General features: G+C 45.0%; 1 protein-coding gene across 2 annotated transcripts in view; it reads left to right on the top strand.

Moving 5' to 3' along the window:
- The window catches only part of FAM135B (family with sequence similarity 135 member B), a 348,914-nt gene that overhangs the window by 187,680 nt on the left and 143,390 nt on the right, over positions 1-17,844 (top strand). For both annotated transcript variants that reach the window (XM_034763663.1, XM_034763664.1), the window contains exon 4: positions 17,350-17,489. In XM_034763663.1, the coding sequence (XP_034619554.1) occupies positions 17,350-17,489 (140 nt within the window). The remainder of the gene's footprint in view (positions 1-17,349; positions 17,490-17,844) is intronic.

Genomic DNA, 17,844 nt, shown 5'->3' with positions numbered 1-17,844 from the left:
CACTTGTCCCAAAGCTGCAAGTTTACCTGAAAACAGCTCACAGTAGTGTGCTTGTCTTTAGCACTCAGATGCCCAACTCCCAATGGGGTCTAAACCCAGATAAATCCGTTTTACCCTGTATAAAGCTTATGCAGGGCAAACTCATAAATTGTTCGCCCTCTATAACACTGATAGAGAGATATGCACAGTTGTTTGCTCCCCCAGGTATTAATACATACTCTGAGTAAATTACTAAATAAAAAGTGATTTTATTAAATACAGACAGTAGGATTTAAGTGGTTCAAAGTAGTAACAGACAGAACAAAGTAAGTCACCAAGCAAAATAAAATAAAATGCGCAAATCTATGCCTAATCAAACTGAATACAGATAATCTCACCCTCAGAGATGCTTCAGTAAGTTTTTCTCAGACTGGACATCTTCCAGGCCTGGGCACAATTCTTTCCCCGGTACAGCTCTTGTTGCAGCTCAGGTGGTAGCTAGGGGATTCTTCATGATGGCTCCTCTCTCCCCTTTGTTCTCTTCCACCCCTTTATATATCTTTTGCATAAGGCGGGAACCCTTTGTCCCTCTGGGTTTCCACCCCCCCTCACTGGAAAAGCACTAGGTTAAAGATGGATTCCAGTTCAGGTGACATGATCACATGTCACTGCAAGACTTCATTACTCACTTGCCAGCACACACATATACAGGAAGACTCACAGGTAAATACAGCCATCTGCAGACAATGGGAGTCATCAAGATTCCAAACCATCATTAATGGTCCACACTTTACACAATTACAATAGGCCTTCAGAGTTACATTTTATATTTCTAGTTTTAGATACAAGAGTGGTACATTTATACAAATCAGATGATCATACTCAGTGGATTATAAGCTTTGTAATGATACCTTACAAGAGACCTTTTGCATGAAGCATATCCCAGTTACGTTACATTCACTTATTACCGTATTTTCTCTAAAACTATCTCAGTTACATTATATTGAATTATCAAGTTTTTATAAAACCATATAGACTGCACAACGTCACAATGTAATTAATTATGTAATTGTGTGTGTGTAAAATACATACAGGCATATGTGTTTATCATGTATTTCATCACTGATTTATCTTTGTATTGTTAAGTATTCATAGAGTTCCTCCCATGAAATGGTTTATTAGCAGTGATGGGAAAGGCAGGACAGAAGCTGCTAGTCACCCACACTGATCATGGCTGGCTTTCCATTCTGACAGGCCGTGACAGAATCAATTATTTGTACCTGACTATCTTCTGCACATTTCTCTGTAACTCAGGCGTGGCCTCTCTATTCCAACAAGATGAGATTTCTGCTGTCACCTTGCTTTCAGTGTGGCCCTCATTCACTGTCACCCATATACTTGTGCACAAACGTTTTGTGGCAGGAACAGTGGGAAACAGCTGGTGGGTTGATGGCTAGAAGGAATTAGATAGGAACAATCTATTTCGGTTTACCTGTAATTGAGGAGAAGACAGTAGTCTAGACTGAACACTACTGAGCTGACGGAGTGGACAGCGTGGAAGACTGAAAATGAGATCTTGTGTTCCCAGCTTCACAACTGCACTGGGGCTCGGTGAAATGTGTCGTGATTGGTTTGGGCTTTTTGCGGGGGCTTCAAGTAGTCATTTAATAACATTTTTAGGACTGGATTTTCATTTACACTAAGTCCCTTGTACACCCCGCAGGCAATGTACAGTGACTTGCATCTGAAGAAGTGAGGTTCTTACCCACGAAAGCTTATGCTCCCAGTACTTCTGTTAGTCTCAAAGGTGCCACAGGACCCTCTGTTGCTTTTTACAGATTCAGACTAACACGGCTACCCCTCTGATAAGTGGCTTTATAGTGAGTGTGAATTAAACTGGTGTAAAACTGCCTGAATGGTGTAAAGGGGTAATGGTGTAAATTTCTTCTCAATCCCACTCCAGTGGGGAGCACAGGGTAACTGAGGGGTTTTTTTTGTTCCCAGAAATGACAGCAGGTTAGGAGTTTCTGCGCGGAAGAGCAAAGCTGCAGAGGTGAGGTGTATGTGTTTGGCTCTGTGGGTGCTGATGTTCTCATCATCCTTATTTCCTGCATGAATGAATTCCATCATTTTGGGCCTACTGTCATGAAAGCCTTCCATCCCATGGTCCAGCTGATGCATTCATCCTCATCCTCAATGTCTTGTTGCCAGCAGTAACTCCTAGGGTGTCCTGCGCATAGTTTAGAAGGTAGGAGAGGGGACAATGTGGACAGGGAGCATCTGTTTTCCAGGGTTGAGTGGGGCCCCAGGAAGTGGCTGAGAATCCTTGAAATGGTCACAGTTTTCACTCAGACTATGGAACACTGAAGCAGTGAAAAGGCCCTACTTCTGTGGGAGTAGGGCTGTGGAATTCCAGGCGTATTGCCTTGACATTTACCAAATCACTTTTCTTCTGTGCTTGGCTGTTCGGTTGTTTGTTTCATAGAAAGAGGTGATCTAGCCCAAAACATGTTTCTGTTTGGTTTGAGGAGGGAAAAAAAAAATCAGCTCGGTTTTTATTTGCAATTCCCTGATTTTTAATAAGTCAGTCACTGAATTTGGTAGCCCACCACTACCCATTTGGAATGACAATGGTAGTGTCACAAAAGCATAGTTAACCAAGCGGTCTGTTAATGTACAGAGCCCTGGATCGTTATTATACACTGTAGCTTTCTGTCCCAAAGTCATCTCTTCTATTGTACTTGGCATCTGTACTTTGGCTCTCATCTCTATTGCAGCAATCCATAAATCCTCATCCCACCCGTGTTAATTCAGACACGCATTGTCTACAACTACCCTGTACTCCAGAGCCACCAGACTGTAGAAAGTGCTTCATTTATAAAGGGGAAATGAAAGCTCCAGTAGAGGGTTGCAACAATTACAACTATTTGATTAGTTGCAATAGGGCTATAATTAGCTCTTATTTAAGAAGGCATATGGCTCCAACAGATGGGAAAGGAAGAAGCAAGTCAGATAAACAGTTCTATTTGCATGAGACTTTCTGGTCTTTTGTTGTGGGTTTTTTGCACTATAGTGCTTGGTTTTTAATGTTCATTCAAGGAATGTCTACAGGTTCTACTTTTCCATAGCAAAATTAGCAGGCCTTCAAGTGTCTATAAACCGTGGCAACAGCAAGGGAAACAAAAAGTAAATAGAGGACAGACAGATCCTTAGCAATTAAATATACTAGGCCTGACTTTTCAAGGTATCAGCTCACTGAAGTCAGAGGGAGCTTCAGACACAGGCTATAAGGAGGAAAGATGGCCCAGGGGTTAAGGTGCTGATCAGGCACTCAGGAAATCTGGGTTCAGTTACTGGCTCTACCACAAACTTCCGGTGTAATCTTAGGCAAGTCACTTAAGGCCAGATTTTTAAAGGTATCTAGACATCTAACAGCTATTGGTGCCTTAGTTCCCAGTCTGTAACATGGAGGTAATAGTTCTAGCCTACCTTTAATGGGTTGTGAGGTATTTTGGATGCTGTGGTAATAGGGGACATATAAGTACTCAAATTAAGATTTGTTTCTTGCAGCTGTATATTATTAACTGGAAATATAAGTGTTAAAGGATAAATTGCTCTTCACATGACAGCATGGGGGGAGGGACAGCTCAGTGGTTTGAGCATTGGCCTGCTAAACCCAGCATTGTGAGCTCAATCCTTGAGGGGGCTATTTAGGGATATGGGGCAAAAATCTGCTGGATGATTTAGTTGGAGATTGGTCCTGCTTTGAGCAGGGGGTTGGACTAGATGATCTCCTGAGGTCCCTTCCAACCCTGATATTCTGTGATCTTTACAGTGTGTACCATGCTTTATTAATGCAGCAGCTTGGTTCATATGCACTCTTTCACAGTAGCTCTTTCTTTAAATTAAGGCTTAGTAGAGTCTAGTATTCTGACCCTAAGAGCACCCCAGTGCCAGATGGCAAGGATCTCCTTGGTACAGAACAGTAAAACTCAGCTGGGCTCAGCAGCTCAATACACCTCATACACTGTTGTCATGACATCTGTTGAAAGATGTCTTGTAATATAGTCTTTGAAGATGAATAACACACTGCTCATTAATATGACTGTAAAATGTATGTAATGAATCTGCATTTGACATTATGGAGGCTTTCTGCTATTAGGGTTTGGAGTCTGTAAACAGACCAAGGAGGCAAAACCGGGTTTTTCCAGGCAAAGGAGAATGACCAAGACCTTTTTGGCTTCTGGTGTCAGGGCCCTGAGCTAAAGTTGCACAGAAGCATTTAGAGTTACAGGGTAGGTGATGACACGAGCTCTTACTGTCTGGATGAATCCCAAAGCATCACAAGTGTCTTTGTTTATTTGCACGCTGGTGTCATTTTATTGTTTTCTGTAGTCATTAAGAGAGATTGAAGAAGTCCGCAGCGTTTGAATAATCATCTTATTTGGTGTACTGGTTTATTAAAAAGAACAGGAGTACTTGTGGCACCTTAGAGAATAACAAAATTTATTTGAGCATAAGCTTTCGTGGGCCTGGTTTATTAAAGGAATCCAAAGAAAACAACAACAACATAAAGTGAAGAATATTAATGAGTTTATAAATGTTAGGCCTGTTCTCTGTACTGATTCTTTCCATGGTTGTTTAATATCCCACCCACACATATTTTACACATGTCACAAAATCCCAAGTATCCTGCCGAGTTGTACTTTGCAGAGGGAGGGATACAAAGGTGCCCTCATTCCTATGACATTGGATGGGATTCTAACCCTCTGTATAGGGTAACATTTAGAACAAAAATAACAACCTGGGGCAACTACATGGTAAACTATGTGGAACCATAACAATAGGCTTGATTGTAACTTTGCCCCTTAGGCAGGGGTGAGGCATAGACACACCAGGACAGGAGCAGAGATCGAATTCCTCCTCCTCTTCCTTGAGGGAAGAATAAGTTACTTCACCCCTCTTCGTGGAGCAGCTCATTCCCTCATTGTGTTCCTGGCCAGCTGGCCTGGGGAGGGAGCAAGGGCAGAGCCAAAATTCTTTCCACTCCCTACCCTTTCTCCATCAAGTCCTGCTCGCCTTCACCCCCTTTCGATGAAATATCAGGATCCTGGGTGAAAGTAGGCAGGATTAGTGTCAGGAGCTCAGGAGTTGGGAACTGAAGCTAGGGGTCAGAGCCAGTGTCAGAAGCAAGAGTCAGGCTGGGGGTCAAAGCTGGAGTCTGAATCAGGAGTAAAGCCAAGGGTGAGAGCCAGAGTCAGGAATTAGGCCGAGAGTCAATATCAGGGTCAGTGTTCGGATTCCAGGGGTTGATCGGGAGTCAGGATCCAAGTCTGAATCAAGATCAATACCAGGAATTCAAAGGCAGAGAAGAAAGGCAGTTATGACAGCTAGCCAGGGATTCACATTGTTGCCTGGGCACTTCCTGGTATGCTCCATGGGCTTATAGGATCAAGGAGCCAATCAGGGATTGCTAAAACAGCTGTCAGCTGGATCACTGGAGGTAGAACTTCCTCTGGCATGCAACCTCTGCAAATCATGCATCACAGGGAGCGGTCAGATTACAGCTGCCATTGGGTGGCAATGTGAGGATGTCAGTTGCCTGGTAACCCTGAAGGCCCAGGTTTAAGTCATGCAGATCCTTTTCACACATATATCCACACCCCATTGGGACAACACCCTGCCAGGCTAGGTTGTCCGGGTGCACTGCATGGAAGGCCTCCATGAGGTCAGGTGCGTGTACCTGGGACACCAGCTCCCACAATCACTCGTTGGGGCCATAGACTTCCCAATTAGTGAAACACCAGAGCAAGCCGTGTTTCATTTCAGAGTCCAGTATTATATTCGTCATGACCCTGCACTGCACTAAAAGGAGAGGTGGCTGTGTTCAGCATGCAAAAGAACTGTTGACCTTTGGCTTCAAAAGAAACACATGAAACTCTCGGTGTACTCGGAAGGATCTGGGTACTCAGAGCCAAACGATCACAGGGTTGATTGGTTATGGGCCATGGTACTGGCGTTCCACTTTGCAACAGGGCTGGTCCATGCAGAGGTGTTGTGCTGGCACCCACACTTTCTGCCCCACAGAAAACGCTGGGCCTTCCTGATGCTGACGGTCAACGTGTCGTTCGTAGTCCTTTTGCGTTTTCAAGATGTGTTTAAAGCTCCTTCTGCATCTTGTGGATCTGCTGGACCCAGTCGGCAGCTGTGGGGTTCGTAGAGGTGGTGGGTACAGCTGGGTGGAGACAGGGATAGAACACAAAGTTCTTATAAAAAGGACTTTGCCTGGTGAACACATGGTCGGTGTTGTTGTAGAACTCAGCCTGGTAATTCGTAAAGTATCTCAGGTATTGCTCCAAAACCTGATTTACTCTCTCACACAGGCCATCAGTTTGTGAATGATAAGCAGAGGACGTATAGGCATGGACCTCCCACAGATGTAGAATTACCACAAAACTGTGATATGAATTTTGCTCATTGGTTGGATGCGATCCGTTCGGGGAGTCCATAAAGCCGAATGATGTGTATCATCAGGAGCTGGGCCATTTTTGTCTATGGAGGCAGATGTACAAGAGGGGGGTGAACTGGGCCATTTTACTTAGTAGATTTACTGCAGTGAGGATGACTGTGTGCCTGTCAGGCATGGGAAACTTGTCCATCAAATCCAGGGAAATGGCCGCCCAGAGTTCAGCTGAGGTTTCTGAAGGCATTAGAGTGCTGTGGGCCTTAGTGGGCAGTTTCTTGTTGCAAGTGCGTAGCTCACAGGAGCCGAGGTAGGAGTGTACCGTTGCATGCATCTGCAGCCACCAGAAGGAACAGGCAACAAAGAGATGAGTCTTGAGGTGGCTGAAGTGGCCAGGTAGTGGTGCGTCATGACAGAGCCACAGCACCTCCCATTGAGGATGTCCTGTGGAATGTGTAAACAGCTCCTGTTCTAGAGGAAGCCATCCCAAAGCTGCTGTTGTCTCTTATTTACTGCCTCAAGGCTCCTGGAAAGGGCCTCCTCCTTTTTTAGCTGAACCAATGAGGGACAGGAGGTCTTGGGGAATGGTGGCATCCAGGAAATTATGGGGCTTGAGGATGAAAGGCTCCATGCGGGCGAGGGAGTAGCTGGCAAGGCATTTGCCTTTTTCCAGCAAGGTGTTGGTGATGGTAAAAAATCTGTGAGGAACAGGGTACATCAAAGGTGTCTTTGGTTCAGCGCCTTTGCACTATGGAGATACTCTACATGATCTTTGTATACCTGGGTTTTTTTCTCCTTCCTCTGCATCATGGGGCACAGGTCTCTTACAGGTTTAAATTAGTGTAAATAGTGGATTCTCTGTACACCTCTACCCCGATATAACGTGACTCGATATAACACGAATTTGGATATAACGTGGTAAAGCATTGCTCTGGGGGGTGGGGTGTGCACTCCGGTGGATCAAAGCAAGTTCAATATAACTCGATTTCACCTATAACAAGGTAAGATTTTTTTGGCTCCCGAGGACAGCGTTATATCGAGGTAGAGGTGTAACTTGAAGTCTTTAAATCATGATTTCAGGATTTCAGTAACCCAATGACAGGTTAGGGGATCTGTTAAAGGAGGGGTGGGTAAGGTTCAGTGGCCTACAATGTGTCGGAGGTCAGACTAGATGATCATAATGGTCCCTTTTGACCTTAAAGTCTATGGGTGTAGCCTATAGAGAGGATGCTTGCTTATGGTATATAGAAATGTAAGTAGGCCCAAAAATCTATTTCCTAAAAGTAGGTTTAACAATAGTCAAGTGAGGCCTAATAAAATATGAATGAAGTGAGACAATTCAGAGGCAAGTTTTAGATAAGTTAGGGCATCACCCCAGCTCATGTTGTAAACATGTTTTGGTCCTAACTGGTTTATACAAGTGTTTCAGATAAAATGTTAATGTTTTGGAAAATACTGTCTGTATTCCTAGTTATTGGGATGGCATTTATGCAGATGGTAATGCACACGATGCTTAATGTTAAATAGGCAATGAGAAAGTAGAAAATATTTAATTATGGTAGCAGAAATACACACATGGTAAAAATTAGATTTAATGTTAATTAACTAAGGGGCATTATCATAATTAATTATAAAAAGGGTAGTATGCTGATTTTAGATAGGTGCACCCATCCACCATCAAGGCACCATTAGAGAAAGGATTATACCATTTTTCTCAGTCAGGGGCTGATCACCCCTGGATGCATCATTTCATTTTAGAATGTGAGTATACATGCAGTGTATGGTTATGTTGTGATGCCTGATTGCTTAACTAACTACTGTATATTAAATAAAATCATTAATTTGATCATTCATTGTGTCATTCACAGTCCTCCACAAAATTAAATGATCTGTAACCACCCTGGAGATTGATACCCTAAAGAGTTCAGTTTGGTTTTATTCTTTATTTTTAAATTACTAATTGGGAACGCGTAAATCAAAAATTACATGGACACCTTCGAGGCGGTGTCATCTTTTCTCAAAGGCAGCTTTGCTTGCTAGAAGCTCCTTATATAAAATCTCATAATTTTGTTCTCCCAGAGTGATTTTCAGGGATTAATAGGCACAGCGAAGCAGGTGCTATTGGGGGTCACATCTTTGGGAAAATATTGCCCCTATTGCTCCATTAGATTTATCAGTCTTGATGACAAAGGCCCACATCGGGTCAGGATGGATCAGGACTGGAGCACAAGTGAAGACCCTCTTGAATTGATTGAACACTCATTGAGCCTCTTGAGACCAGGTGAAGGAGATATGTTTGTGGAGGAGTGTTGTCAGTGGGGCTATTCATTCCGAGAACCCAGGAATGAAGCACCTATAAAAAATAGTGAACCCCAGGAAGTGTTGGATCTCCTTGATGTTCCAGTGGCCTGCCCAGCTCCGAACAGCATCCACCTTCCCAGGGTCCATTCTGAGGCCCTCCAGGGACCAGATGTCATGCAAATACTGCACAGAGTGCTGGTTGAAACTGCATTTCTTGAGTTTTACAAATAGGCCATGTTGTTGGAGCTGATCCAGGACTGACCAGACATGTTGAATGTGTTACTCAAAGCTTTCTCAGAAGATGAGTATATCTTTGAGATAGACTATGATATATTGGTCTAGAATGTCATGAAATATCTTGTTCACAAAGTGCTGGAATATTGCTGGGGTATTTGTAAGACCAAATAGCAATACCAAATATTCGTAGTGGCTATACCAGTTCAAAAGGCCATTTCCCACTCATTCTCTGCATGAATCTGCACCAGATTGTAGTCTCCTCTTAGGTCAAGCTTGGTAAATACCTGGGCTGATTGTATGTGGTCTAACAATTCTGTCATGAGTGGGAGCAGGTAACAATTTCTGATGGTTACCTGGTTGAGGGCCTGGTAATACACATGTAAGTGCAGGTCCAATCAGTCTTTTAACTAAAAGAACCAGAGCCCTGGCAGGGGAGGTGGAAGGATGGATAAAATTCCTTGACTATGTTAACCTGGAGATAGGATCACAAGGTGTCCAGTTCCAGCTCTGATATGGCATAGATGCAGCCAAAAGTTATCTTGGTCCCAGGTTGCAGCTCAGTCGGACAATCATAGTCATGGTGTGGTGGTAGGATGTCCGCTTCTTTTTTTTTCCCCTCAAAAATATCTGCATAGTCATGGTACTTGGCGGGAAAAGCAAGAGCCAGCTCTGACAGTGGTCCCAGTTTGGCCACAGCCTGGACCAGAGGGCACCTCGGCAGCAACTTGGACTTGCGTCTTGAAGCCAGGATTTGTCCAGTGGTGCATGCAAACAAACTTGCTGACAGAATTTAGAGCGGAAACTGACACTCTGCTCCCACCCGAGGATGTGTGGGTCATGAGTGACCAGCCATGAGTCTCTGAGAATTATGAGGAAGTGGGATGAGCGGATCATATGATTTCTCAATAGTCCTGGATAACAACTTCCAGAGGCACTGTTTCAATTGTTACCAGGCCTGAGGACAGGAATGAACCATCTATAGTCTCTGTGGCCATGCCCTGTTTTTTTTGCTGAACCAGAATGGCCAAGGCTTGTGCTGTATCGGCATCTATAAAATTATCCACAGCTCTGGAGTACGTGAGCACCCACTGATGGGGAATTCACTGGGGTTCCCTAGGATGTGCAGGCAAACCTCAACTTGCAGGTCTGATGGGGGCTCGCTGTGCCTTCGATGTGCTCCATGAGAAGTGGGGGGCATCAGGAGACTAATTACAAATCCTAGTTTTGCCTGGTCTGTGGGGTAGAACCAGGGTCAGAACAGGAACAGCAGATGACATTGGTGGAGGAACCCCCTAAATTTTTGACAGTCTCCATTGCAACAAGGAGTATTCGTCATGTAGCCAGGTAGGCTGCACCACTTCTGTTCAGAACATGAGACATTCCCTTCTGGGGGCTGTCAACCCATTCAGTTGTATCTAGTGCCCTTTGGGTCATGCTGGGTAGGGAGTGGCCTCCTGATGCCATGTCCCCACAGGGCCAACCTTCTTCATGGGTTATGAGGAGTCCAAGCAAACTGTCAGGATCCTGGGCAAAGGTAGGCAGGACTAGTGGCAGGAGCTTGGGAGCCAGGAACCAAAGCCAAGGGTCAGAGCTTGTCGGAGTCAAGAGTCAAGTGCAGAGTCCAAGTCAGGAGGAAAGCTGAGGGCTAGAACTAGAGATGGGGTCAGGAATGGAGCTCAAGGTATCAGGCTCAGTGTTTGAGTTTTGGGAGCCAATCAGCAGTCAAGATCCAAGTCAGAGGGGTCACTAAGACAACTGTCAGTCGGATCAATTGAGTCGGAACTTCCCATGGCTTGCAACCTCTGCAGATGGTGTGTTGCAGGCAGGGCCTAAATTACAGCATGAGGGTGCTATTTACCCAGTAGCCCTGAAAGCCCAGGTTCAAATCTTGTCAGTCCTCACAGGAGGTCACAATCTGAGCAGGACTAAATGTGTGTGGGGAGGAATAAGGGACGTCTCCTTCCCTGCTCAGTTTAGAAAGGGCTGTGTCAATCTAGTGCAGAGAGACTAATAGGCATGTTGTGTGGAACATAATTTGCTTCAGGGTGGGGATCATAATTCGATTTCTCTGGGGAGAACATATTTTTCACACATTTCAGCATTTTCATTGGAAATGATTGCTTTAGGCAAACTAGTCATTGTTAAGGCAACTAATCATGGGCTATGTTCCAAGGCTTTTCTGATGATGTCTTATATCTAGGTTTTCTGATTTTATGTTTGAACTGATAAACACCAATAAAACGCCCTTGGCACATACACAAAGAAATTGGTGTTTATCCAATAAACTCCAGAATTGGTTATTCAGTTTGTGTTGACTTCGCCCCTTTCCCACAGCTGTTTGTTTATGTAGGTGATGGCACTGCTCCCTAGCATGTATCTAAGGGCTTGTCTACATGGAGCAGTAATGCAGATTACAGGGGGGTGATTTCTAAATAATGTTGCACATTAATTGGTCTGTGTAGGCCTTGCTGCTGTGCAATAAAGGTTCCCTTGTGTGTTTTAACGTCGTGCTGTTTGGAGCAGTACATCACGTATGTACTAAGAGACAGCCCTGAAAAAACCAAATGTATGGATATCTACATAGAACTCAAAAAATGTTAAAAATGAACCCTGAAAAGTAAAATTAATATACCCTGAAAAACACAAGCCCTCGTTATTGCCTATTAGGAACATCTAGAGTTACAGGGCAGTGGGATATGTGATGTGGTGTTGTTGGTTATATAGGGGACAGAAGATCATGTGTGGTTCAAGCACTCGCCTGGGACAAGGGAGAAGAGTAGCATTCACTTCAGAGCTCTGCAGCAGACTTCCTGTGTGATTTTAGACAAGTCATTCAATCTCTCTGTGTCTCCGTGTGCTGTCTAGACTGGCATTACAAACCCTTCCCAACCTCACAGAGGTGCGGTGAGAATTAATTCATTAGTGTCTGTGAGGTGAGACACTGTGACAATGGAGACCACGTAAGCACTTGCACAGACTAGGGCCTTGACCGTGCAAACACTCATGCCCAACTTTAAGCAGGTTAGTAATCCCATTGACTTTGTTTCACATACTTAATATTTGACATGTGTGGAAGCATTCGCAGGATCAGGGCACAAACTAGCTATCCACACAGGGGAAAGAGACAGAGAGTCAAGCTTGCCAGGCAGAAAAGAGTAACATCTGATGGAGCTTTATGCAGTTTATTTCCTAATTTGGCCCCCTCACATGTTGGGAAATGTGCGGCTTTTCTTTGCAGGCAGTAATTAAATGGCTGCTAAACTGTATTCAGAACCATAGGAATTAATAACACACAAATCCTTCTTTAGACAAACAAAAAGGGACTCAGGACATTTTAAACTACAGAAGAGTTCTTTTGTGTAAGGACATGAGGCTGATCAGTCCCAAGGTTTTTAGTAATTGTCTTGGTACAGTGTTACAGTGTTGCCAATTGAACAAAATGCATGAGACTGAACCCCCCCCACCCCCCGCAAAAACAGCTACATGAGGTTATTTTAAATAACAGGAGGTTTGCATCAAATCAACCCCTCCTTCAAAAAAAACACAAACAAAAAAAGTCTTGGTCTCTGTCCAGATTTTTTAAATTAATTTTCATGCATTTATTTATTTATTTATTAACTCTGAGGAGGGTGAGGGGAGTGTGTGTCTGTCTGTGCGCACGCACATGTATGTGTGCATTAGACACAGCATGAAATTCAAGCTGAAGGGTACCAAAAATTCACACCCAAGTTGGGAGCAGTTATGACACTAGAATGAATTAGGTGATGAAAATCCTCCGATTTGCGCAGATAAATTGGCAAATGAAACCTAGTGGGAGTCAAGGCTAGGGTTGCCAGGCGTCCGGTTTTCAACTGGAATGCCCAGTCGAAAAGGGACCTTGGCGGCTCTGTTAGGCGGCACAGGGGGACCTGGGGCTAAGGCAGGCTCACGACCTGCCCTAACTCTGTGTGGCTCCCGGAAGCGGCTGCCAGGTCTCTGCAGCCCCTAGACACGTGGGCGGCCAGGGAGGCTCCATGCGCTGTCCACGCCACTAGTGCCGGCTTCGCAGTTCCCGTTGGTAGGTTACCGCGACGAGCCTCCCTGGCTGCCTTGCCCCCAACCACCTGCCCCAGCCCGGATTCCCCTCCTGTACCCCCCAACACCCCAACCCCTTGCCCCAGCCTGGAGCCCCTTCCTTCCCCCCAAAACCCTCACCCCAGAGCCCACATCCCCAGCCGGAATCCTCATCCCCCTGCATGCCTGCCCCATCCCCCTGCACGCCTGCCCCAGCCCGGAGCCCCCTCCCACACCCTGAACCCTTCATTTCTGACCCCATCCCAGAGCCTGCACCTGCAGCTGGAGCCTTCACACCCTCCTGCATCCCAGCCCCCTGCCCCAGCCCGGTGAAAGTGAGTGGGGGAGAGTGAGCGACAGAGGGAGGGGGTGGGGTCTCAGAGAAGGGGTGGGGCAGGGCAGGGGTGTTTGGTTTTGTGCGATTGGAAAGTTGGCAACCTTAGTTAAGGCCCCTTGATTTTCTATGTTTGGCACTAACGATTCGGATTGCCAACATCTCAACAGAATGGGAGCTGTGTTCTTTATAATGCTTGAGCTGTTAGCAATGTCATCTTCACTAGCAGGGGAAATAAAGGACCCCCAGGGGCCGGACTGGCTTTCAGTTCACCTTTAAAACAGCATGCATGTCTTCTGCCTAAACTCTTGTAGTTACATAGCATCAACGTGGAGGGCCCTTGATACAGCAGTGTTGTTGCCATTCTGCTGCATCTGGGTGGGACAGGATGCCAGTGTCCCAGACAGCATGGCTGAGCTTTCTGCACACCACCACACACTGCTCCATGGGGACTCCTACCACAGTCTGGCATAGTGGCTTTTTGGAGTGGGGCTGGATGCAGAGCCGAAGGCTGCAGTCACTGAAGTAGGTTGGGAGTGGATGGTGCTCAGCGTCTGGTGGGATTAGTCTACCAGTGCATTGTAGCTCTCCTCTCTGGAGCCCTCTAGGAATGCTGATCTCTGTGAACATAGGGCATGTTGAATTTCAAAGCTGAAATGTAGAGTGTTTCCATTCATTTCAGGCATCCCTATTCAGTGGAACTCCTGTACATAATGGAAAGGGATATGTGTGACGAACTGGGACTGTTGTTAATGTGGTCTTTGAATGCTGAGTGGGGAGTGTTGGCCTGGGAAGGCAGGGGAGTGTGGCTAGGATGGTCTGCATTGGGGGATGGGAGACTGGCCTTGAGGGAGGATACCTGAGCATGTAACATGAGAACCCAGGAAGGAGTTAGAGGCCAGGTGACACCTTTGCCCGGGGAAACTGAACAAAGGCTGGGGGAGGAGACGTTGTGGGGAGAGAGTGTTTTTCAGGAGCTGGCTGGTAATGGAGGAAACTGAGACGGGTCTCTGCCGGCTGGCTGAGAGTCATGGTGAATCGCAGGAAGCCGGGGATGCAGGGCCTTGTGTCCCCCCACACTCCATGACAATATGCAATTATTTTTGTTAAAGGAACAGGTTTATAAGGGGACACTTGGATATGAAGCAAGGACCACTTGATCTGCAGTCAAACACTCTACCACTGAGCTATATGGAACATTCCCCGAGGCATTGTATCCATTCACCTTATTGTATAGAATCCTAGGCATTGTTGACTGTCTTTGACTTTGACCTTCTCGATAAAAATAGTGGCTCTAATGCCGCCATGCAAATCTAACTTCCAAACCAATTATCCACTAGCAGTGGTCTGGGCAGGAATGGGTTTGAAATAAAAATTACATTAAGCTTTCCATCTCCGAAGAGAACCAGTATATCAATATCCAAATCAAATAACAGCAAAGCCCTTTTGTCTGTCAGATAGGAATAAGAATACATTAGGTCTGTAATATAATTTTCCAGGTGTCTCTAAAATGATGAGGTTTAAATTAAAATAAATATGACTGCATGCCTTTGAAGAGTTCATCTGGCTCAAGCATTCTATTGGAACAGCTGTAGCGCAACAAAGTAAATATGCTTTTTTTTTTTTTGGATTATCCACACTTATGAGCAGCAGCTGTCCAGGGAACCTGATGGGAAGACATTGGGTAGAGGAAATAATTTGTGTATTCCCAAGTATGCTTGATAAAAATCAGAGTTAGGAAAACTGACTTGAATGTAGTTTAGAGTTTCAGCCAGATGGACCCGGTAAATATTGAACTCAGTCTGATCTGGATATAACTTATATTCCTCCATAAACCCTTTTAGATAGTAAATGTTTTGGCAGTGGGGCTGTCTTTATTTATGTATCTGGTACAGGCCAAACAGACTGGTGCTAAATAAATAATCAATGATGATTATTATGCTATAGTACCATTTGCCTATCTCCCTGGCAACATGCTTGGTTTTTAGAGAGTTCCCATACCACTCCCCTCTTTTTATTTTAATTTTTGCAAATAAAATTGACAATAGGAAATACTCCATGCTGCTCCCCTATAGTAGTATCCAGAGATACGGGCTGCAAATTGTATACACATTTTCCACCAACTGGAGAGAAGTCAAACAACAGTGATCCATTCAGCAGAATTCATTCAGTACCACCTCCTCTTGATCAGAGTTTCACAAACGAGTGCTTCCTCAGACCTCCTGGCTTGCACGGGAGCAGTTGTAGCCTTGGGTTTGCAAACGACATAGTGTTGCCTGCTCTGTTCGTTTGGCAGTTGTGATGAGTACAAAACATCTGCACAAAGGTCCCAGTTCAGGAAAGCACTTCAAGCGCTTGCTTAACTCCTTTCCTGTTCATAAAAGCACACGCTTGAATGCTTTCCAGAATAGGGATAAGAGACTTAGGTTTTTGAATTCTGCCTCTCTTTACAGGAGCAAAACTTCTGCACCTTTTAAGTAGACTTGCTTGAAAGCCAGGAGAGTTGTTGAACTAGATTGTAAACTCTTGGGAGCAATGAGGATCATTTTGTTCTGGGTTTGTACAGTGCCTAGCACAATGGGGTCCTGGCCCGTGACTGGACCTTCTAAACGCACTGCTAATACAAATAAATAATAATAATATTATAATATTCCGGAAAACCATTAGTCAGAACTTATGTGAGCTGGGGTGACCTTAGGGGTGGGTAATCAGGTTGGCTACCCTGGGCACCAATGTTCAGGGGTGTCAAATCCTTGTGTTTTTTGTTTTTGGTTTTTTTTTGGTCCATTTGTTTTTGCTTGACAGGTGTTTTTATTGCTTTTGCTTGTGCATTTTGTGCGGGTTGGGGCTGGGGCATTGAAAATGTTTTCTACCCTAGGTGACAAAACCTTTAGGGCCAGTCCTGTGCTCAAGAATCATGTTTTTAAAATTCCCGTGGTCACAGAATGGCTCTGGGTAGGGCTGGATGGGAGGAAGCTTTGCAGGGATGTTGTTGCACCTAGGCAATGGAAGTGTAATTACTAGTGGACACTGATTAAAAATGATGGTACAACCTTGAAAGTCTCTGAACACCAGAGACCCTTAGATCAGTGACTGGGCATGTTCGCACTGTAGACTGCTAAGTCAGTCTGTTACTTGGATGTGAGTCTGGTATAGCCCTAGCTAGAGAACATCTATACCTCAAACTGTAGCAACTTGTGCTTTTAGTTCTGGAGGTTCTTGGTGTGTCACTCAAGAGGGAAGCTCTCATATGTTCCGGGTCCCAAGGATTCCACAGAATTAGTGGAGGTTAGGAAGAGTTTAGACATCTTTTCCTTTCATTGTATTCTTATTTTGTGGTGTCTTTGCACTTCTGTGTTTTAGCCTGGAGCAGAGAGGGGACAGCTGACCTGGCATTTCTGCCCCAGCCATGGTATTTCATGGAAAAACCTGCTTTCTCAGAAGATACTCAGCCAAATTTTACAGATTCCAAGCTACTTGGGTAGGGTTATGATGAGCTGCTTAATCATAGGAGATCAGGGTTGGAAGGGACCTCAGTAAGTTATCTAGTCCAGCCCCCTGCTCAAAGCAGGACCAATCCCCAGACAGATTTTTGCCCCGGATCCCTAAGTAGCCCTTTCAAGGATTGAACTAACAACCCTGGGTTCAGCAGGCCAATGCTCAAACCACTGAACTATCCCCCCCCTAAGTATCCTAAACCTCTCAGGAGAACCTTACAGGGCATATCCATCATTAGAAACAATGTCAGTGTTCTCCTTTAAAAAGCAGCCTGCCTGCTGCAGCTTGTTTTCTTTCAATGCCTCAGCAGGGGACCATTATCCTGCAGCAACATTATGCTCCATTAACATTAATTATTAGGAATGTGAATGTGTAATTACAAATATAAATACAATGGGCCTAATTAATCCTGGGAGCCGAAATGTAAGCTAGAAAATGATCTCTTTGCAAAAATCCAAAGCCATGCTCTGTCTGTTTTGTGCAGGTGACTCTAGCCTCTCTTCAGCCTGCGTTCATGAGAACAACGTGCACAGTAGAATATTTCAGATCTTATACAGGAACGAAGAGATTGTTATCAACGAATCGATGAACTTCAGGGTCCACTTACTCCTAGATGGCGAGAGGGTGAGTTTTCATTGGATGTGAATAAAACAGATACTTTTCTGTTACAATGCACAGGCAGTATCCAGACATCAGGCTTTCAACTGAATTCTAGAACAGAGTTGAAACTGATGGCTGGTCATGTCATCTGTGCTCTAGCCAGCACTGGGGACCTGCTCCATCTCTCTTGGAGCTTCTTGGGGCACACGGGAAGTGTGCAGTCTGCGGCGTCCTTTTGGCTAGTACAACCTGTTCTCCCACTTGGTATGCCCAGAGCTGCTATTGGGAGGTTAGGGGGGGAGCAGGGTCATGGCCCTACTTTCACTCTTGGATGGTTTGTGACCTCTCTGGGCACTAGGGAAGGAGCAATCCCTGTACT

This window comes from Trachemys scripta, chromosome 2 (genome assembly GCF_013100865.1).
Source record: "Trachemys scripta elegans isolate TJP31775 chromosome 2, CAS_Tse_1.0, whole genome shotgun sequence".
In the NCBI taxonomy this organism is placed as follows: Eukaryota; Metazoa; Chordata; order Testudines; family Emydidae; genus Trachemys; species Trachemys scripta.
The sequence above is the reverse complement of the archived record's forward strand: the minus strand, read 5'-3'. Positions and strand labels throughout refer to the sequence as shown.